Source organism: Sparassis crispa, assembly GCF_003851025.1.
Source record: "Sparassis crispa DNA, contig_000003F, whole genome shotgun sequence".
Classification (NCBI taxonomy): Eukaryota; Fungi; Basidiomycota; class Agaricomycetes; order Polyporales; family Sparassidaceae; genus Sparassis; species Sparassis crispa.
The window spans coordinates 3,279,608-3,296,616 of record NW_020939750.1 but is presented as its reverse complement, the minus strand read 5'-3'; the positions used below and the strand labels follow the sequence as shown (position 1 = coordinate 3,296,616).

The following is a 17,009-nucleotide window of genomic DNA, read 5'->3' as shown; positions in this document are numbered from 1 at the left end:
ATTTACTTACCCTTCCTATAACCGTTGTATGTCGCACAGTGTGCTGTAATCATCATGTATCCATAATATCGGGCTGGGGAGTGGAGGAACATCACCAGTTATTACATTGCACGTTGGCCACATGCGAAGACTTGCGTTTGAAACGCCCGGGCACATGTCACAAACTGTACAGATGCAAACACCGAGCGGGTTCGGAACAACTACACACCATAAATATCATGAATTAGATAAAGATGTTGACTATCCATACACATAGATACCACTATTGAAACACTGTAATCCGTATGTGCAAGAGTCCATAAGCCGATCCGAGAGCATGAACGGAAAGCAGATACAGGAGGTGATAAGCTGTGACAGGAACCAGATCGTGAGCATTGATGCTTCGGCGGGAGATATAGACATGGAAAAAAATCAGAATGAAAAATGGCAATAAATTAGTTTATCTCCAGCAGGGTCAGAACAGGTCTGAATGGTTCTCATCGTGTACACGAGAATGTAAGGGAAGAGGAAATTGAAACACTCACAATTAATAAACCTAGAGAAATACAATATCGACATGGCAGCATCTGGAGATGACACAAAATCAGCATCTCACTAATCACGAAGACATAGAACGAAAGTCAGAATATGTATAGGCAAAAAGAGTTATCCGCACACCCCTTCATCAGGGGTCGGTACAGGTCTGAGAAATTATCATCGCGAAAACGACAGGCAAACGTCAATAAAATCTGAGAGCGCAGACTTACATGCAAGAAAATCATGCACCAACAGCCTGAGACATCGGCGGGCGCGAGGTAGACATTGGTCTCCACTTCGCCCTAGCAGGCGATGTCTCACCATACACCCAGTCCTCTTCGACCTCACCCTCCTCTTCTCCACTGTCGCAATCCTCGACATAAACCCCGATGCCGACACCCTCCTGAGGCTCCAGCAGTACCTCAAGCCCGGAGCCATGGTGGTGGTGCACAGCCTCAACTTCCAGCTTGCGCAGCGCCGATATGAGGTCATCTGCAAGTGGCGCAGAGTTTGGCGGCTCCTCACGGATCTGCTCCCAGCCCACTGGGGGCGAGCCCGGGGGGGAAATCAGGAAGTTCTTCTCAATGGGGGGAGGACGAAGATAGTGGTCGTCCATGCCGTCCTTTGGTGCTTGTCGGATCGGCGTCGGGTCAGCGCGATACACACGCAAAGTCATCTCTGGACTGGTGGGAGCACACTCCGATGAGACGATATCAATCTGGAACGGCAGAGATATTCACCTGGTCTGCGTTGAGCCGACGATAAGACGGTCGCAACTTTGCTTCGCGCGCTCCGCATCGTCTTCTGAGTAATATACCAAGAGGACTCTCGAGAATGCCTTCAGAGGTGCCCATGCATGGATTGCGCCGTATAAAGCAAAATAATCGCGCAATGCCTCTTGAATGGCTGGCGCAAAAAATGCTGCAGGTAATTGTGTGATGATGAGTGTGTTCGTGCGCGATGAGTCTGCGGTCGGCGACGCCGAATGGCTCGACGGCGGCGATGGCGGAGTCGCGAAGGTCTGATTAGGGGTCATGTTGAGAAGGTTTGCCCAGGATGGGTGAAAGTTGCGTGGAAGAATATTGGGGGAAGAGCAAAAATCTGACGTTTATGTGTGAAGTAGTCTGATTATGTCAGCAAGATGTCTGAAAACACGCATTAATGTCACCATGGCATGGTACCAGCGCCGAATCGTCCTGTATACAGTATAATGCAGTGCAGCAGAATCACAGCCCTCGTAGGCGTTTTTAGGGGCGACGATATGTCAGAAAACAAGCAGGTGATTGCCACAGCTCGAAGACAGAGGCGGTGAGTCAACCATCCATAGAATTGTGTAGGTCCTAAGAGTAGTACAGGCTGGATACAAACGTGATCAACATACATGCCGCGCAAATGCAGACTGTCCATCCCTCGCCCATGGCTGTGCGCCTGTCAGCGGACATCTGGTTGACCGCGATTTCAGGAGCTAAAGTCACCAACTGACCGTTATGGCAATGACCTCGACGTGCCCTTCAATGACAGAACCGGACAAAGTGCAGTTCAGGATTTTTCCCTGAGTCGATCTGCAATAGCTGCATTCTTGCTCTTCAGCGCATCCACCTTCTCTTCCTTTGTGGCGTCGTACGAGATGGTGGTTTGGTTGAACCTGAAAATTAATGTTATGGTGAAGCAATACGACAGACTATTAGACCAATCGCAACATACGGATTCTCCGGTGATTTCTGGAATTGTTTGTACAGGATATCCTGGATGGGGATGGTAAGTGTCAGTGAATCCGTGTAACAGCGTTTGCGTACCTGGTACTGTTGCAGTCGCAGACCTGGGTGCTGAAAATGCGGTAGTTCTATGAGGTTACGACACACGAAGTGAACAATGGGTAAGTGCGCACATCCGCTCTGACATTAGGCATTTCAAGTTCTTTGTAAGCCTCGAATGCTGCCTTGAACCGCCGCTAAGTACAGCAACTGTCAGTTGATCCATGTGCAGATCGCAGAATCGCCTTACCTCTGGATGTCTCTCGATACCGGCCGCCTGCTGTCCTACACTCGCCTTGTCCATCTTAGCGGTGACAACCTCAAGAAGATCGATGGCATTGTCGATGCCAGTGGCGCTGAATGTCTCTGGCTCTTCCCTATGCCCATCACTCTCCATCTCTTTCTCGGCGACGGAAACAGCTTCAAGACCTCCGCCGGCTGCGATCGCCCCCGGGCCAGCAGGCTTTGAGGGCTTAGCCTTCTTTGCACCCGCTTTCGGCGTTTTCACCTTCGGCGGTATTGCTGCCTCCTCATCGGCTAGCAGACGCGCAGCCTCGGCCTTGCGCGCAAGCTCCGCTCTGCGTTTCTCTTCTTTCTCTTCCTTAGACTTACTGCTCTTCGCCCCTTCGCTCCACTTATCAACCTCTTTGCGTGCCTAAAACATTTACAGCATTGGAAAAGCTTGAGCAAGTGCGAACAGATAAAGTAGTGTGTGGCTCACTTTCTCTGCCTCCGCTGCCGCGTTCTTCTTGGCCTCGTTCTCGGCTTTCTTCGCTCGCCCAGATTCCTTCTTCGCGTTCCCCCCTTTCGGCGGCATGTCTACAGGAGGTGTGTCACAGAAGAGATTTAACAGATGCGCTGGCCAAGATAGAAAGCAGTACTAGTACTTGTACAGTAGATGACTGAGTCGGGCTTGTGACTGTGGGAGTGTGATCTAATCTTATCTACTGCGATCCAGCTTAGATTCCGCTCGCCACTCCGAGTCAGCTATCCCATCATCTTGCCGCAAAATCCAAGTCCATGCTTGTTTACTGGTGTTACTAAATCTCGAAACATATTCCGTTTCTCTGAGATCGAGCCACTCAGCTTGTTCTTGAACTGCAACTATGTGCGCAGCTAGGAGATCGAATGTTCAAGGGGATCTCCAATTGGGTGGTTTAATCTCATCGGATATCGCACAGACGCTGAGCAATGAGGCTCTGCATGGCATAGCCTGGGTATAGAAGCCAGGATTTCCTCTCTGTCTACGTCTGACTCGTTCCCGGAGCCTTCTGTATTCGTTGATACCATTTAAAGGCGGTCTTGTCCTTGGAGTTGTACCAGAAACGGTCTGATATCCAGCCAGTATATTCCTCGTTCTTGTTCAACGCAACGTCGGGATCCGCTATGATCGACTCTGTAGGGAAGTGGGCACCTGGGCCATCATGTACGTTTCGTTGGATCTTCGTCTTCCCTCGATCAGTTGCTGCAACATATTGGACAGATGGGCCCATGCTGAGCCAGACCGATCTCTACCTACTCGGAGACGTGGAGCTTGAGTTGAACCCCATTCTTTCGGCTACATTTGAACCCTTTCTGCTCACGTTCAATATCACGTTAGGTATGGAATATCTCGAGTAGTGTTCGTAGATGAACTTATTCTTTTATAGGTCGTCCCACCGGCTATAACCAGGAAGCGCGCGATCACGACCTCCCCTTCACGCCGAAGGACGAGCCCGCCACGCTCCCCAGAGTAGACCAGCTGATCATCATCACTGAGGTCAGCCCATGGTGCACGATCGTGAGGAATCCGCAGGGTGTCACTCTCGGTGACATCTGCACGGCTCTCCACAAGGAGTAAGTCTCGTTTGAGTCCTTCCTCAAGTTCTATTCTGATAATAAATCTGCCTGACCTGCAGATACACCGAGAACTATGTGACGGACAAGGAGCTAGAATCGCTTCCCCCGCGGCAGCAGGACTATATGCGACGGGCCGCCGCAGCTGCCGCGAACGCGAACACGATGAGCTATCCAAGTTACTACTCGCCGCAGACGCAACCATCTTCTCGACTTCGGCGTGGAGGTATATTGATGCGCTCTTTAGATGCAGTTTATCGACTGACATCTCGGTGCTATAGACTGGCTCCAGAGCAAGGTGTGGTTCGACAAACTGGCCAGGAAGGACCATTATGTCAGAGGACGTCTCGGGTACTCCGCCCCGAACATCTTCGTCCTCTCTCTCAACAACTACTGAGCCCACCTTATCTGCATCCCTCCGCGTGCTTTTTCCCCTACATTGTCGGATTGTTCCAAAGATGTCATCCCTAGTACCAGTCTCCGCACTTCATACTATGTAAGCTATTATGTGTCTTTGCCATATTGTCCATATCATTTCTTTTTCCAGTAGTTTTGTTTCTCCCCGCACTGCCAACTACTATCCAGTTACGGAATGTTGTGTACATGCTTTGTCACTCGCCGTACGAGTAGCGTCATTCTCCCGCGCGAAGTTGGTTCGAATACCGCTGGACAGATCTTCCATTGCGCGACGTATCAGAAGTGCACAGTACAAAATTAGCGGCGTCAAATTAGCTTCTAGATATTAACTGAGGACATGGCGCATCTTCGGAGGAAATAGGGTATAGAATGCGCTCAACACAGAACGGGCAAACAGCGGTCCATCTTTGGAGCCCCTACCAGGCCCGGGAGTTCTTCTGTCAAGGGTTCTACTGAGGTCACAGCGCACACTTTTTTGAGCCGATGAGTTCTCTATTCATCACAAGTACACTAATGCACGGCCGCCCGAAGCTACAGCGGGTTTCGCCCCTGCAAGATGCTAGTAAAGACACAAAGAGACGAGATGCGGGTCAAATACACTGAGCTCAACGACATTCGTGTGTTTTTTTCAATACGCCACCGCGATAAGCTGCAGCCGGCCGTACGGCCGCCTGGCCCTTTTTGTTGCGGTAGAACAACACATCACCTGCGAACGTATAAATAACGAATGTTTGTCGAGAGCAGAAGACACGGATACCTTCGTCTTCTACGAATTGGCAGTCGTTGTAGGATCTCCACAGAGCCCTGAAGATGGGTGTTTCATCGTAATGATACTGGTTCCCGAGAAATTCTTTCAAATAAGTCGTCGCCTCCTCTCCATGGTCTGTACAAACAGGTATCAATCAGACCGTTCCGAACCGAATGTTCATTACACGCACACCAGGGCATCATGGGAAAGAAGTGATGGACCACGTGGAAGTGCGAAACATCGTGCATGAAGAAGCGTCCCTGCCATCCGAGGAACGGACGATCCACGGTCGATGCCGCGCCGCGCTGGAAGTTCCACTGTGTGTTACGATAGTGCGGGAGCTGGGGGTCGGTGTGGTGGAGGTACGTCGCCATAAGGAACCTGAGGCCGCCGAGGTTCGATGAATGCTGTGGGAAACGGCAAAGTGAATGGCACTTACCAGTGATTGACGCACAACCAGGGAATAACGTAGAACTTGATGACCACTGCGGAACCCCAGATTGACAAAGCCCATTTGAGCGCAGCAATCATGGAGGCAATGCCAATATTGGAAAGTATGACAGCATTGCGTTGGCTCGGGTTGAACAGGATCGAATTTGCTACGTGTGCAGAAAATGAAGTATGTGTTATGGGTCGTTGGTTCAAAGTCTGCTGACAAAACGCACGGTCAAAATGGTTGGTCCACTTCGGATAGCTCTTCTGGCCAGATACATTGAACACTGTGATTCAATGAGTTATCAGGATAGGCTTCCGAACATCATTAAGCATCACGTACGCAGGTACGCCGGAAACGCAAAAAGCTGCTGGCGGATCAACATCAGCAGTGTGAAAATGGGTGTGTCTCCGAAGTAATCTTCGTAGTCGATCTCATGTCCGTCTTCTTCTTTAGGTATTCCCAGGTCACTTCGGATGAGCGGGACGTACACCTCGTCCCGTTCCATGGACGCGTGATTGCTATGGTGACGATGGTGAGAGATTTTCCAGCTGAAGAACGGGGTAAAGAGGGCGGTGTGCAATATCTACTTGTCCACGCCAGTCAGCACGCGGGACGTTCCACGACGGGATAGAATTCTCACAAATCCAATACTGTCGGAGATTCGCTTGTTCGAAGAGAAAGCACCATGTCCGCACTAGCTTCCTCGATGAATTCGAATGACGTTAAAATGGAAGCCTCTCTACTCACTTCGTGACCCACGACCCAGAGACCAGTAAAGATCAGGCCCTGGAACCACCAGCTACAGACGGATCAGCATTCACATCAAGGAGGCAGAAGATAACACCCACTAGAACAGCCAACCTGACCAGCGAAGGATCTCAGCACCCACAGGGCCCAGATTACGGATCACGAGGGGCCTCTTGCAAAATGGGTCAAGCAAGGTACCAAACCACCACATCGTAGCGGCCATTGCCAAGTCCCTTGCCAAGTAGACAAAGGCCTTCCCATTGTGGCGAACGAACAAGCGTTCGGGAATCGCCGCGCGAATCTGGTTCAACGTCCTGGGTGACCTTCAGTATTTTCGTGCGCTACATAGGATAACGACATACCATGGCAAAGGAGTAAACTCGGGAAGGTCATCCTCGGAGTAAGCCCGGTTTTTCTGCGCAACTGCTGGGCCGTGAGAGCGGGAGTCTGTCATGCTCGAAGAGGGGGGATTAGATAGCACTGAAGTCAGACCACGAAGAAAAGCTGGTTTTAAGCTGGTGACATCGGGCATTCACACAATGAACGAAATTTGACGTCTGCCACCAGGCGTGATATGAGCGGACTTGAAGCGATCCCGGCTGCGTCGCATATTACAGATGTTGCGAACGTCTCTTCCGTGATACGAGCCTGAAAATGGGGAAGACTGTGGAAGTGTTGCGAAGCCACCCGTGCCGACACTGGCCAAGAACTTCGCTGGTTCCTTGCCCATCTGGCACGCTCCCATGCAGACTCAGGGACAGCCGATGCACGACACAAGGCCAGCGCAATCTCCTTGTCATCATCCTTCCTGGCTTACAATATGTTGAGCACGCGTCAACTCGGTTGTGATTTCCATCCATTTGTGCAGGATGCAAATCACACGCTGACCACCGACCGACTTCACGACCGATACGACCAGCTGGGAAACGGCTAGGATGTGGCTGAGAAATAGATCGGGAGAGCTTCCCGAAGCATGGAGGTAGATCATGGTGGGTTGAGCCTGAGAACATGGGCCGGGCGGAATGCTCGATGTGACGGTGGCGTTAATTTTACTGCCGTCACGGTTTCACTTGCCGCGACGGTCACCTCTCGATCGCGCTCTGACCACATCCCTCTGTCTGCAGCTTGAGACATTGATTTCTACCCCAGAGCAGATGCTCTTTAAATTGTTACGATACAGCTGGGTGCATCAGACAAATTTTCGCAGCGCGTCACAGGCTCACAGCGGCAATACTCTAACCAATCCGCAGTTCGGAGCAACACGCGTTTCGCGACTCCGAGTCCCGGGATGCTGTCGGCGGAGACGCACTGTCTTCAAACCAGAGGTAAAGCCACAAGGGGACAATCATCTGATGGTGTTAGATAATCTCGTAGGTCACTCCGGCTTCAATCAGGGTCGGAATACTTGCTCTCAGGCGTTAGGACTGCGAGTAGAAGTGGATCTGAGGGCCGGCGCAGAAGAAACGTGCTTAGCTACGGCGGGAACGAAAAAACTAATCATCAGGTGCGGCTCGGCGGTACGCTCGACTGGTGGCCGATAGAATTTGTTATGAAAGGCTGGGAAGTGCACAATATGATTCCCAACCTCCAAAGTCAAAAGTCAGGCGTTAAATCTACACTGCGTAATATTGCATTTCCTTGGGCGACGTCGTTGAGTTAGTGCTCTCAAATTGTGGTCCAAACAGTGCCAGACTCTCCAGCGAGACCGAAATGAAAGGTATGCCGATTGCTGTATATGTCCCCATCGCATTTCAAACCTGCAGTACTTGCGTCACTCGCTGACAAGGTCTCCTTAAGGACGCGCACTCACAACTCGGAGAGATATAATACCATGGCCCCTCGGAGTTTTCTCAAGATGTGATTTGATGTAAAATCTCAGACAAAAACGGGATTGTTTTGATATATCAGCAGAGTGAAGTAATTGTCAAGACGTTACAAACTCGGTAACCGCGTAGTACTTTGCATCCGAAAAGAGCAAAGCGCCGTCGAAGCAATAGGCGTACGCAATATCAGTGCGGACTCGAAATTCGAGCTGGGACAGAACACGCGCTAACGTGAGTCACTTACGAGTAATCTTCCTTAGGTTAGGGTATTTACGATGAAACCTCCCAGCGGGGACATTTGGGAAAGTTCAATGGTCCAAGCAAGAAGCCGGGTCAAAGACATTCGGACCAAAAATGTGGGATTCAAGCATGATTTCTGGACCGTGTGCATACGCTGGCAAGTTTGCTGCGATCATCGGACTGTACTCACTGCGCTGTTGGTTGTTCGACTACCTCGAGGCTTCAAGAAAACACTATTGTTGTACATCACTGGATATTAGTTTCCCCTACCTGCTCAACCTGACGTCTACGCTCTTCCTATATCAGAATTGGTGCATCAATCACTCCGCTACTGAACGATGAGATGGGAGCACTCGCCATCGCCGATACCATCAGCTCACGCGGACATGCATCGGCCCAAGTTGTCCAATGCTCTACCTGCTGTGCCAGCTCATCTCGCTCAGATGACAACTTTCCGTTCTCTTCTTCTAGGTTGGTACATCGCGTCGTCCATAGATTGATTTCCTCTGTTTTCTCCTGTTCCCTCTGTTGAGCCTGCTCAGCTTCTGTTTGTCTATCGCGTTGGATCTGTTCTTTCTCCAGGAACAACAACTCTTGCTCCTGCTCCAAAAATTGTACCTTCGCCGTCAACTCCATGCACTGTCTGTCCACGTCGTCGTGTGCTCTAGAAATTTGCTGCAAAAGGGCTGCGAAGTTTGTCGATTGGGTCGCCGTAGAGGATGTCCCTGCTGTATAATGAGTTAGGATTATTTGTGAGACCCGATGATACATTGCACGATTTTAGGACTTGCCAAGGTCCGTAGTCTTTTCTCTTCCCTTACGGTTGGCTGATCGCTTTGTAATAGACTTAAGAGGTCCCTCAGTGTGCAAAATAACTGGGTTGCTCGTACCTTAGCTGCGGGGAGATCAGCATCTGTGTGGCGTCGTTTCTTGGTTGGGGATACAACTGTACGAGAATCTGTGCCTTCGTTCTCTATCTCTGCGGTCAATGCCGTTGGAGGAGCATTGGGGTGATCCTGACAAGGATCATCCAGAAAAAATAAACCCATTCGATCTTGCAGACTGACGGATATTGCCTTGGAGGGTATGCGAATGCGCAAGGCCCGGCTGGCGCTAAAATCATGTCTAGAAACACATCTGGACATCCCTGTACTGTAACTACATGGTATGTTTGATATATATCTTGGTAAACCATATTTTAGGAGATCACGTACCCAACAGAAAGTACGCTGTTATCTACGACGAGGTTAAAGCAACTCGAAGTCGCAATGTAAGAGATCGGATGGGAGAACCTGGAGGAAATTCATTGGCGCCTGAGAAAACGAGAAAACGAATAGACACGAGCAAGACACGAGGTTAAGGGGAACACGGTCACGTGCCACGCATTTAAGTTTTCGACACAATTAATCCTCCCGCCAGGCACATTCCCACCTTTCTCTGACTTCATCCGACTGCGGTATACAAACAAGTTCATGTAATTAAGCGGGTGATAGCCCGTACTGATTTTTTGAGATGTTCATACTTCAGAATCAGCACCCATCAACATCGTCTCATCACGTGGATACATAGAGCTTCTCAGATAACATAGCACTATCGTCCTAACCTCTTCTTTCTCCTGGAGCGCGTAGAACAGCCTGGTATGACCCTGCTTGCTGTGGTATTGCTGTGCACGCTGATGATAAAAGCTGTTCGCCACGCGCAACGATTAGATCTAATCAGTGCAGATCGCCAGGCGCCGCCGAGTCAAAGGCACAACAGGTCTAATACCCATTTCGACGGGCCTGTCCAAGTCATTTGTATAGAACAAGTACGTGCGATACGAAACCCTCTCCCCCCGCTTTGCTGTTAGGCTGACTCTGGCGGCTCCGCGTTAGAAAGAAGTTTCCACTCAGTGGCAATGTCGTTCACTCCCGTCATTCCCCCATATCCCTCTCCGAGTGGCGGTGCTTCCCCCGAGCCCCCAAGGTCAATGCCTGCTTTCTCACAGACACAACCTTCACCTGCTCCAGCATGGGCGCAGCAGTCGAGTTTTGCTGGTAGCTCCCCATACAGTGGGTCGATGCCAATGTCAGCGCCAGGATCGTACTTGGTCCCACCAGTCGCGCTGCCGCAATCATCGCACACTCCTGTAGCTCCGGTGGGGCCCAGCGGGTTCTCGCCTGATTGGGTCGGGTTTCCGTACAACCCTGCCGCGAATCTCTCGCCGTACCAAGGGATGATGCAGCCGGGAATGATGCACCCAGGAATGATGCACCCAGGAATGATGCAGCCTCCGCCTCCTCAGCAGCAGCAGCAGCAGCAGCCACCGCCACCCCTGCAGCAACAGCAGCAGCAGGGATACCCTCCTCCTCAATATGCAGCGGCGGCGGGGGGACCTATTCATCCGCAGACTGCATATATGTACGCCCAGCAGCTCCCACCGCAGTTTCAGGCGGGCTACCCGACTCCTGCACCTCCCATGTACGCTATGCCGGGTATGGCAACGCCCTATGCAACGCCATACGCGATGCCTGGGGCATGGGGTACACCATTCCCTGCAGCCGCTGGAGGACTTCCACCGCAGGGAGCAATTCCACCACAAGGAATGCACATGCCAGCTGCAGCAACATCTGCTCCCGCTGCTCATACTCGAGGACGCATCTTCCGTCCACAGGATATGAGCGTGTATGACAAGGTCGATAAATTTGCTGAGGGTGATCACTGTGCGTCCCGTCATCCCCTGCACCTATTTATACAGTGCTGATGGTGCCGTTTTCAGACGGAGCGGTGCTCGATCCCTTCGTGCTCAAGAGGGTCCACGCCAGGGTGGAAGTAAATCCCCTGCTCCAGCCACCGCCGGAGAACTTGGATCGCGCGTATCTGAAGTGGAATATGCTGTTCCCGACGGGGCAGTGCCAGCGCTCCACAGACCCACCGAGTCGCTCATGGCATGTCGGTCGCCATGCGCCCGCCACCTGGCCGCGGCTTACCTCCCTGCGGCTCATCTCCCGCTCGCTCCCGTGGCCCATCGAAGTGACCGCCTCGAACCCGTTCCTCGGCGTCACTTGCGGCGAGGTCATCGAGACGATCCAGCAGTATATGTACGAGAAAGTTTCTGAGGCATACTACAGGACGGTGTCTGGCACGCGGAAGCGCATGCTCGGGGAGGCGTTCTACTACAACCGCTCAACCGCGGACGGCGTGCCTGGCGGGCGTCTTCCGCACATGCTGCTCCATTGTGACTGGCTCGGGAAGAATACGACATTCGGAGGCATTGTGCACGACGAGCAGCTCGTGCACGAGCTGTGTGGCGCGGCGCTCCCTGCTGTGTTTGAGCTCAGGTGCGTCGAGTCGTGGCCTGTATCCGAGGAAGAGCAACGCGAGATGGAGGCGAGAGAGCTCGAGGCTGACGAGCGCCTGAGACGCAGAGGGCGTTCTCGGGCTACGTCGCGAGCGGCCACCTCGAGAACGACTTCACAGGCACCCTCGCGGGCAACATCACGAGCAACGTCGCGCAGCCGAGCTACGACGGTTGAAGATGTAACGGATGAGGACGAGTGATTGATCCTTCTCCTTTCAAGACTTTTCTCCAGTGCATCGTGTGAGTAGAATTTGTTGTCTCCACCTTCGCCTTAACCTGCTGGCCCTTCCATCCTGCATGCCTACTCTCAATCTATCCAGTGCTGTGCTGCATACCCCTCGGAATGTTCGTTGGTGTCCATGTTATCCCAGTCCCTTCGTCGGATTTATATCCTAACTGTTTTTGTATACCTGTACCGCCATATTTCGGCCCGATATTGCTTGCAAGCAGGTGTAATGATTATAGATTACTGTAGTGTTGCAACCTTACACAACGAGCTCTCAGCTGGCAGATCGTACCTTCTTGACTTCTGCGTGCACAGAGAACATGAAAGTTCAACCTGTGTATCAGTGCCAATCCACAGAATCCAGACTCGCACAAAGGAAACAGTAATAAAGAGCACATAGCAGCTCAAGGGAAATCCAGGGTCCGTAGAACATACGCGACGAACACGAGAAGGACAGCGAGCAGTGCGAGGTGCGGAAACGACGAAGACACAGGGCCCATCGCCACCGCCTCCTGCAGCGTACCCTCAATCCCCTTCGCCATCGCTTCCATCCCGAAGTGTTCTCTTGCCCGACGCGTCGCACGCGTCGAGAGTGCCTCCCGCTCTGCCCGCTTCATCCCGACGATCTCCACCAAGGCTTCCGCCCACGTCTCAGGCACAGGCGGGCGCAGCCAGCCTGTACGCTCCTCGGGTGGCTGGTCGACGACGCTCTCGGTCGGTCCGCCCGTGTTGCACGCGAGGATGGGCAGCCCGCACACCATGCCCTCGACAGGGCCGATCCCGAAGTGCTCGTTCGTGGGCGTGTAGAGCAGCACGAGCGTCGACGGTGCGGAAAGCAGGGCAGAACGCTGTGAGGTGGTGAAATTAAGGAGGAAAAGGACGTCCGGGCCTAATGGCGTGCAGTTGAATGGGGGCACGGTGATGCGGGAGTCCGAGGGCGTGATGATGTTGTAGGTTAGAGAGTTAGCTTTGGCGTGATCTATAAGGCCGACGAGGGTCATCATGTTGTCCTCAACCCGTGGGTCGTACCCGCCTTCGAGTTTTTTTAGCGAGAAAAGTAATGAGGACTGCAGTCAACCGCTCTCACCTGCGATCACCAGACGCGTGTTCTCAAATGTTGGCGTGCTATTCTCGGAGAGCTTTTTACGCAGTATAGCGAAAGCGTCTATAGCAAGCGCAGCATTCTTCTTCTTCTCGAAGCGATTCAGCGAGAGTAAAGTGGGGCGCTCTCTACTCTGCTCTTCGTCAGCGACGCCATGATGGAGCGGATATAATGACGTACGATGCAACGGCAACCATGTCAGGATCTTGGCTGTCCACAGATGTCGCCTCATATGCAGACAGGTTGATGCCTGGGTATACCACCTTCGGTGTAGTCTGAATAGATCGGAAATGAGCCTTGAAGACTCGCGACGTGAAGTTCGAATTCGCGAGGATGATGTCCGCCTGTCCTACAGTGATGTTCATACCACAGCAATCTCATTCAGGTACGTATACTCACTTGTAGTCAGCTCCTCCAGAAGGTCCATCGGAAGGCGATATATTCTCTTCAGCGCACCACCTCCCTTCCTTTGCACCTTGCCCTCCACGTATTCCCCATCCGCGAGTAACTTGTCGGGGAAGTGGCAGTAGAACACAATACGCGTGCCTGCGAAGGCACGCAGTAGTGGGACGCACGTTGACAGCTGATCAACGAAATACACGTCGAATGCCGGGGCGGACGGGCGAAGGAGGTGCGCGGTGAGGTGCAGCTGGCGTGCATGAGAGAAAAGGATATGAAACTTGCCCTTGTACGACCGGGGAAATGGTGGGACGACGTTATGCACGCGCAAAGTACCTGCGCGACGTCTCCGTCAGTATTCCGTGGTCAGAGTCGTGCATATCTCGCACCGTCCCGTGTCTCGTCGAAGCAATGCGTCGGGTCGTGATGCGACGTGTATATGTCTACTGAATGTCCCAGCTTTTGTAGACCGAGTGCTGCATCGACGACGAGACGCTCTGCACCGCCTGGACACATATTGAAGACAAGTCGTTGGTCAGACGGTGTAAGACTGGCAAGACGTGTGCAGTGAACCTCACCAATTCCCAGGTCGGGGTGGATGAACGCAATCCGCAATTTCTGCGGTGTTGTCATGCTCTTCCAAGCGATGTTGCGGGCGCTTAGACGCGAGCAGCTGCAAAATGCCTGACCAGACTCAAACTCAGATTCGATCGTGACGAGCGCTTGTTCGCCCCTGCATTGCATGGGTGAATAGACGCCCATGATCCGTGAACAATTTAAGCGCCCGTCGCGTTCGCGTGTCCTTGAAGAACTTGTTGGCGATACTGTACCAATACTGCATTCGGCGACCCTGGTGTGCTACTCGTCTATAAATGCGAACGACTTGTTTCTCATTCCTGGACGGATCTCTCTCCGAATCGACGGTCAGCGAGGTCAACCAGTGACAAGAACGCTGAGGCAGATGTAAGTGAATACGACTTCACGTTGGATCCCTTTCAACAAATATCAAAGTTGTATGCTATTCAGCGTAACGAGAGCGTGCTGGTGCTAGTGTTTGCGCACACTACTGCAGGTAAGACAGCTAGTTGTTGCGAGTATGCTAGAGCACAGTTTCTTCAAAACAAGCAGCGAGTTGTCTATACCAGTCCAATAAAGGTCAGTCATGGTCAACTCCATACATCCTTTCACTGAAATATATTCTTCAAGCACTCAGCAACCAAAGATATCGCGATTTGCTGAATTCGGAGACGTAGTATTGATGACGGGTGACATCACCGCAGATCCTTCCGTGCATGGTCATGACGACCGAGATATGTTTGCTTGCATTATCATTCCGATAGGTTGAGAAGTAATGCACCACACAGATCCTGCGGTCGGGTGTCGTTATAAATTATCAGAAACGAACAAGTTGATCCATCGCGTAAACGTTGGCTACGATGACTCATTACCTTGCTTGCAGCATCAACCTCCCTCCAATGTCAAAGACTTACCTGCTCACAAGCAATACGTCGTCGATGTCGTTCTGAGTTGCGATACTTCGTCGACCGTGCCGAAAGACCGGTCCTTATCTACTACGCCTAGCGATGTTCGGTCATGTCGTCCAGGACAGACTGGTGAACCGCTGGTGGTACCGGTAACAATCGTCGCTATCAGTCAGCTCAGCACATATCGATCTGCGACCACAGCAAGCTCGAGGTACTGGTTGTAAGAGTGTCTTCGGGGCTCAGCGGCGTTTTCGGACGGCATCGCTCTCCTCGATACAGTTGAGAACATGAACATCACGGACGACAAATTCAAGGGTCCCTGTAAAGGTACGCGTAGAGTCGTGAATGCTTAGCGTCACTGCCTAACGTCAAATGGCGTTACAAAATTGAATTGATGGATAGTAAAGTGTTCTTAAGCCTTTAGCACAGCGATCCTCGTCTTCCAGAGTTTTGTACCCAACATGTTCGCAAAGTGGAGTGTCAAAAGCGCTTCGAGATCTGAAGAAAAGGATCCAGGCTACAAATGGTGTGGTACAGTTGGAAGAGCTCAAAAGTCAGGCACCTGTTCTGCGTCGACTTGGATTTACTACCTTCGCTAATATCGTTCACATGAAGAGTCGCGTGGCTTGCGAGATCAGCACCGGAGATGAGTTGCTCCTGACGGAGCTTATTCTTAACGGTGTCTTCAATCCATTATCACCGGAGCATTGTGCTGGCCTCTTTGACCTGCTCTGTGTTTACAGTGAAGGTGGAGTGAGTTGCAAATCGCACCATTTCAATCGACTGACTGCTATACATGATCAGAACGAACATACCACAAAACTTGAGGAAGAGTTTGCGGCTCCTCCACAGATGCTGCAGGACTTCGCGAGGCGTATCGCAAAAATCTCCATAGAATCGATCTTCCGATCGTGGAGGAGGAATATGTCCAGGCGTTCAAGGTGGAACTCATGTATACCGTGGTGCAGTGGTGTCGAGGAATGTCTTGTTCCGAGATACGCGAGGTGCGTCACTTCGCAAATACGCAAACAGTTGTCCTGAATTATTCTCATCATAAGCTCGGGGGCCTGTTCGAGGGAAACGTCATCCGCGTATTCTGACGTTTGCAAGAACCCGTCTGACAAATGATGATGATGATGAATTCCGTATTTATATACCGCAACAAGCAAACAGCTGTGCTAAGACGCGGTGATCGCCGGTCCATACAGTAAGTGGGCATTAAAATGCGCCACTCCACCTAAGTACGACTGGGCAACCATATTGAGAATCTGAAAAGTATCAGGCGGGGATCTGCGGCGTGTGGAGTAGATAAATGGAGTCGGTTGTAAGGTGTCTGCGTAATAATCGGTCGCATGCCGCTAGGGCTGCATGTCTTCGTTCACATAATAAAAGGGGCCTGGGAACCGTATCGGGTCTTCTAGCAAAGTAGCAAGTCGGGATTGCCGCTTTGTTGCATGCGAGTCGTCTGGTGATGAGGGGAGGGGGACGGTATGTCAGCGTGCACCTAGTACCATGTGTCGCTATGGTCCTCCGCTCCGCCACGTGGGAGCTTGTTGTTCGTGTCCTCCTCCTCCTCCTCGTTGTCGTCTGCGTCATCTCCGTTTGACGTCTCGTCGTCGGTCTCCTCTCCTTCTGGCTCTGGTTCTGGTTCGTCTTCCCACCTCGCTGTTCTCCTCCCCGCTCTCTTTTCCCCCGTCTTCGTGAATGCTCCGCTCGCCTGCAGGAACTCTCCCAGTGCTTCGGGAGGTCGATGGTGTCGCTCACTTTTTGTAGTAGGTGTCGGTAGTCCTTGTATCGTTCGCAGTCTTGTAGTATGTGTCGTCTGGTCTGGAATAAAGTTCCGCATGTGCAGTCAACGTGTTCAGATGGAACGAATTGTGAGTAGTACTCGCCTATAAAGGCGTGTCCTGTTCGGCATTGCACGATGCGCCCGAACACCCG

At 51.9% G+C, this 17,009-nt stretch overlaps 8 protein-coding genes across 8 annotated transcripts; 2 read left to right on the top strand and 6 right to left on the bottom strand.

Moving 5' to 3' along the window:
• Positions 1 to 757: 757 nt before the first annotated feature.
• SCP_0411990 (Uncharacterized protein) lies at positions 758 to 1,552 on the bottom strand (the record flags this gene model as incomplete). The annotated part of the gene is made up of 2 exons (XM_027757925.1): positions 758 to 1,199; positions 1,257 to 1,552. 2 exons carry the CDS (start codon positions 1,550 to 1,552, stop codon positions 758 to 760), a joined length of 738 nt encoding a protein of 245 aa, XP_027613726.1.
• Positions 1,553 to 2,055: 503 nt separating this feature from the next.
• On the bottom strand, positions 2,056 to 3,087 carry SCP_0411980 (Coiled-coil domain-containing protein 124 homolog; the record flags this gene model as incomplete). The annotated part of the gene is made up of 6 exons (XM_027757924.1): positions 2,056 to 2,161; positions 2,221 to 2,261; positions 2,313 to 2,342; positions 2,405 to 2,467; positions 2,521 to 2,925; positions 2,992 to 3,087. The coding sequence occupies 6 exons, from the start codon at positions 3,085 to 3,087 to the stop codon at positions 2,056 to 2,058; spliced, it is 741 nt and encodes a 246-aa protein (XP_027613725.1).
• Positions 3,088 to 3,656: 569 nt separating this feature from the next.
• SCP_0411970 (hypothetical protein) lies at positions 3,657 to 4,503 on the top strand (the record flags this gene model as incomplete). The annotated part of the gene is made up of 5 exons (XM_027757923.1): positions 3,657 to 3,696; positions 3,754 to 3,870; positions 3,920 to 4,106; positions 4,169 to 4,332; positions 4,388 to 4,503. 5 exons carry the CDS (start codon positions 3,657 to 3,659, stop codon positions 4,501 to 4,503), a joined length of 624 nt encoding a protein of 207 aa, XP_027613724.1.
• Positions 4,504 to 5,128: 625 nt separating this feature from the next.
• On the bottom strand, positions 5,129 to 6,908 carry SCP_0411960 (Delta(12) fatty acid desaturase; the record flags this gene model as incomplete). The annotated part of the gene is made up of 10 exons (XM_027757922.1): positions 5,129 to 5,229; positions 5,281 to 5,406; positions 5,462 to 5,652; positions 5,711 to 5,870; positions 5,937 to 5,990; positions 6,047 to 6,290; positions 6,348 to 6,401; positions 6,455 to 6,506; positions 6,556 to 6,768; positions 6,817 to 6,908. The coding sequence occupies 10 exons, from the start codon at positions 6,906 to 6,908 to the stop codon at positions 5,129 to 5,131; spliced, it is 1,287 nt and encodes a 428-aa protein (XP_027613723.1).
• Positions 6,909 to 8,763: 1,855 nt separating this feature from the next.
• Positions 8,764 to 9,662, bottom strand: SCP_0411950 (hypothetical protein; the record flags this gene model as incomplete). The annotated part of the gene is made up of 5 exons (XM_027757921.1): positions 8,764 to 8,814; positions 8,875 to 9,245; positions 9,309 to 9,351; positions 9,408 to 9,533; positions 9,585 to 9,662. The coding sequence occupies 5 exons, from the start codon at positions 9,660 to 9,662 to the stop codon at positions 8,764 to 8,766; spliced, it is 669 nt and encodes a 222-aa protein (XP_027613722.1).
• Positions 9,663 to 10,414: 752 nt separating this feature from the next.
• On the top strand, positions 10,415 to 12,057 carry SCP_0411940 (predicted protein; the record flags this gene model as incomplete). Its single annotated transcript, XM_027757920.1, has 2 exons — positions 10,415 to 11,219; positions 11,276 to 12,057. 2 exons carry the CDS (start codon positions 10,415 to 10,417, stop codon positions 12,055 to 12,057), a joined length of 1,587 nt encoding a protein of 528 aa, XP_027613721.1.
• A 430-nt stretch (positions 12,058 to 12,487) lies between these two features.
• Positions 12,488 to 14,217, bottom strand: SCP_0411930 (Alpha-1,3/1,6-mannosyltransferase ALG2; the record flags this gene model as incomplete). The annotated part of the gene is made up of 6 exons (XM_027757919.1): positions 12,488 to 13,116; positions 13,171 to 13,313; positions 13,366 to 13,534; positions 13,585 to 13,920; positions 13,974 to 14,090; positions 14,163 to 14,217. The coding sequence occupies 6 exons, from the start codon at positions 14,215 to 14,217 to the stop codon at positions 12,488 to 12,490; spliced, it is 1,449 nt and encodes a 482-aa protein (XP_027613720.1).
• Positions 14,218 to 16,572: 2,355 nt separating this feature from the next.
• Positions 16,573 to 16,914, bottom strand: SCP_0411920 (hypothetical protein; the record flags this gene model as incomplete). Its single annotated transcript, XM_027757918.1, has 1 exon — positions 16,573 to 16,914. One exon carries the CDS (start codon positions 16,912 to 16,914, stop codon positions 16,573 to 16,575), a length of 342 nt encoding a protein of 113 aa, XP_027613719.1.
• Positions 16,915 to 17,009: the final 95 nt, after the last annotated feature.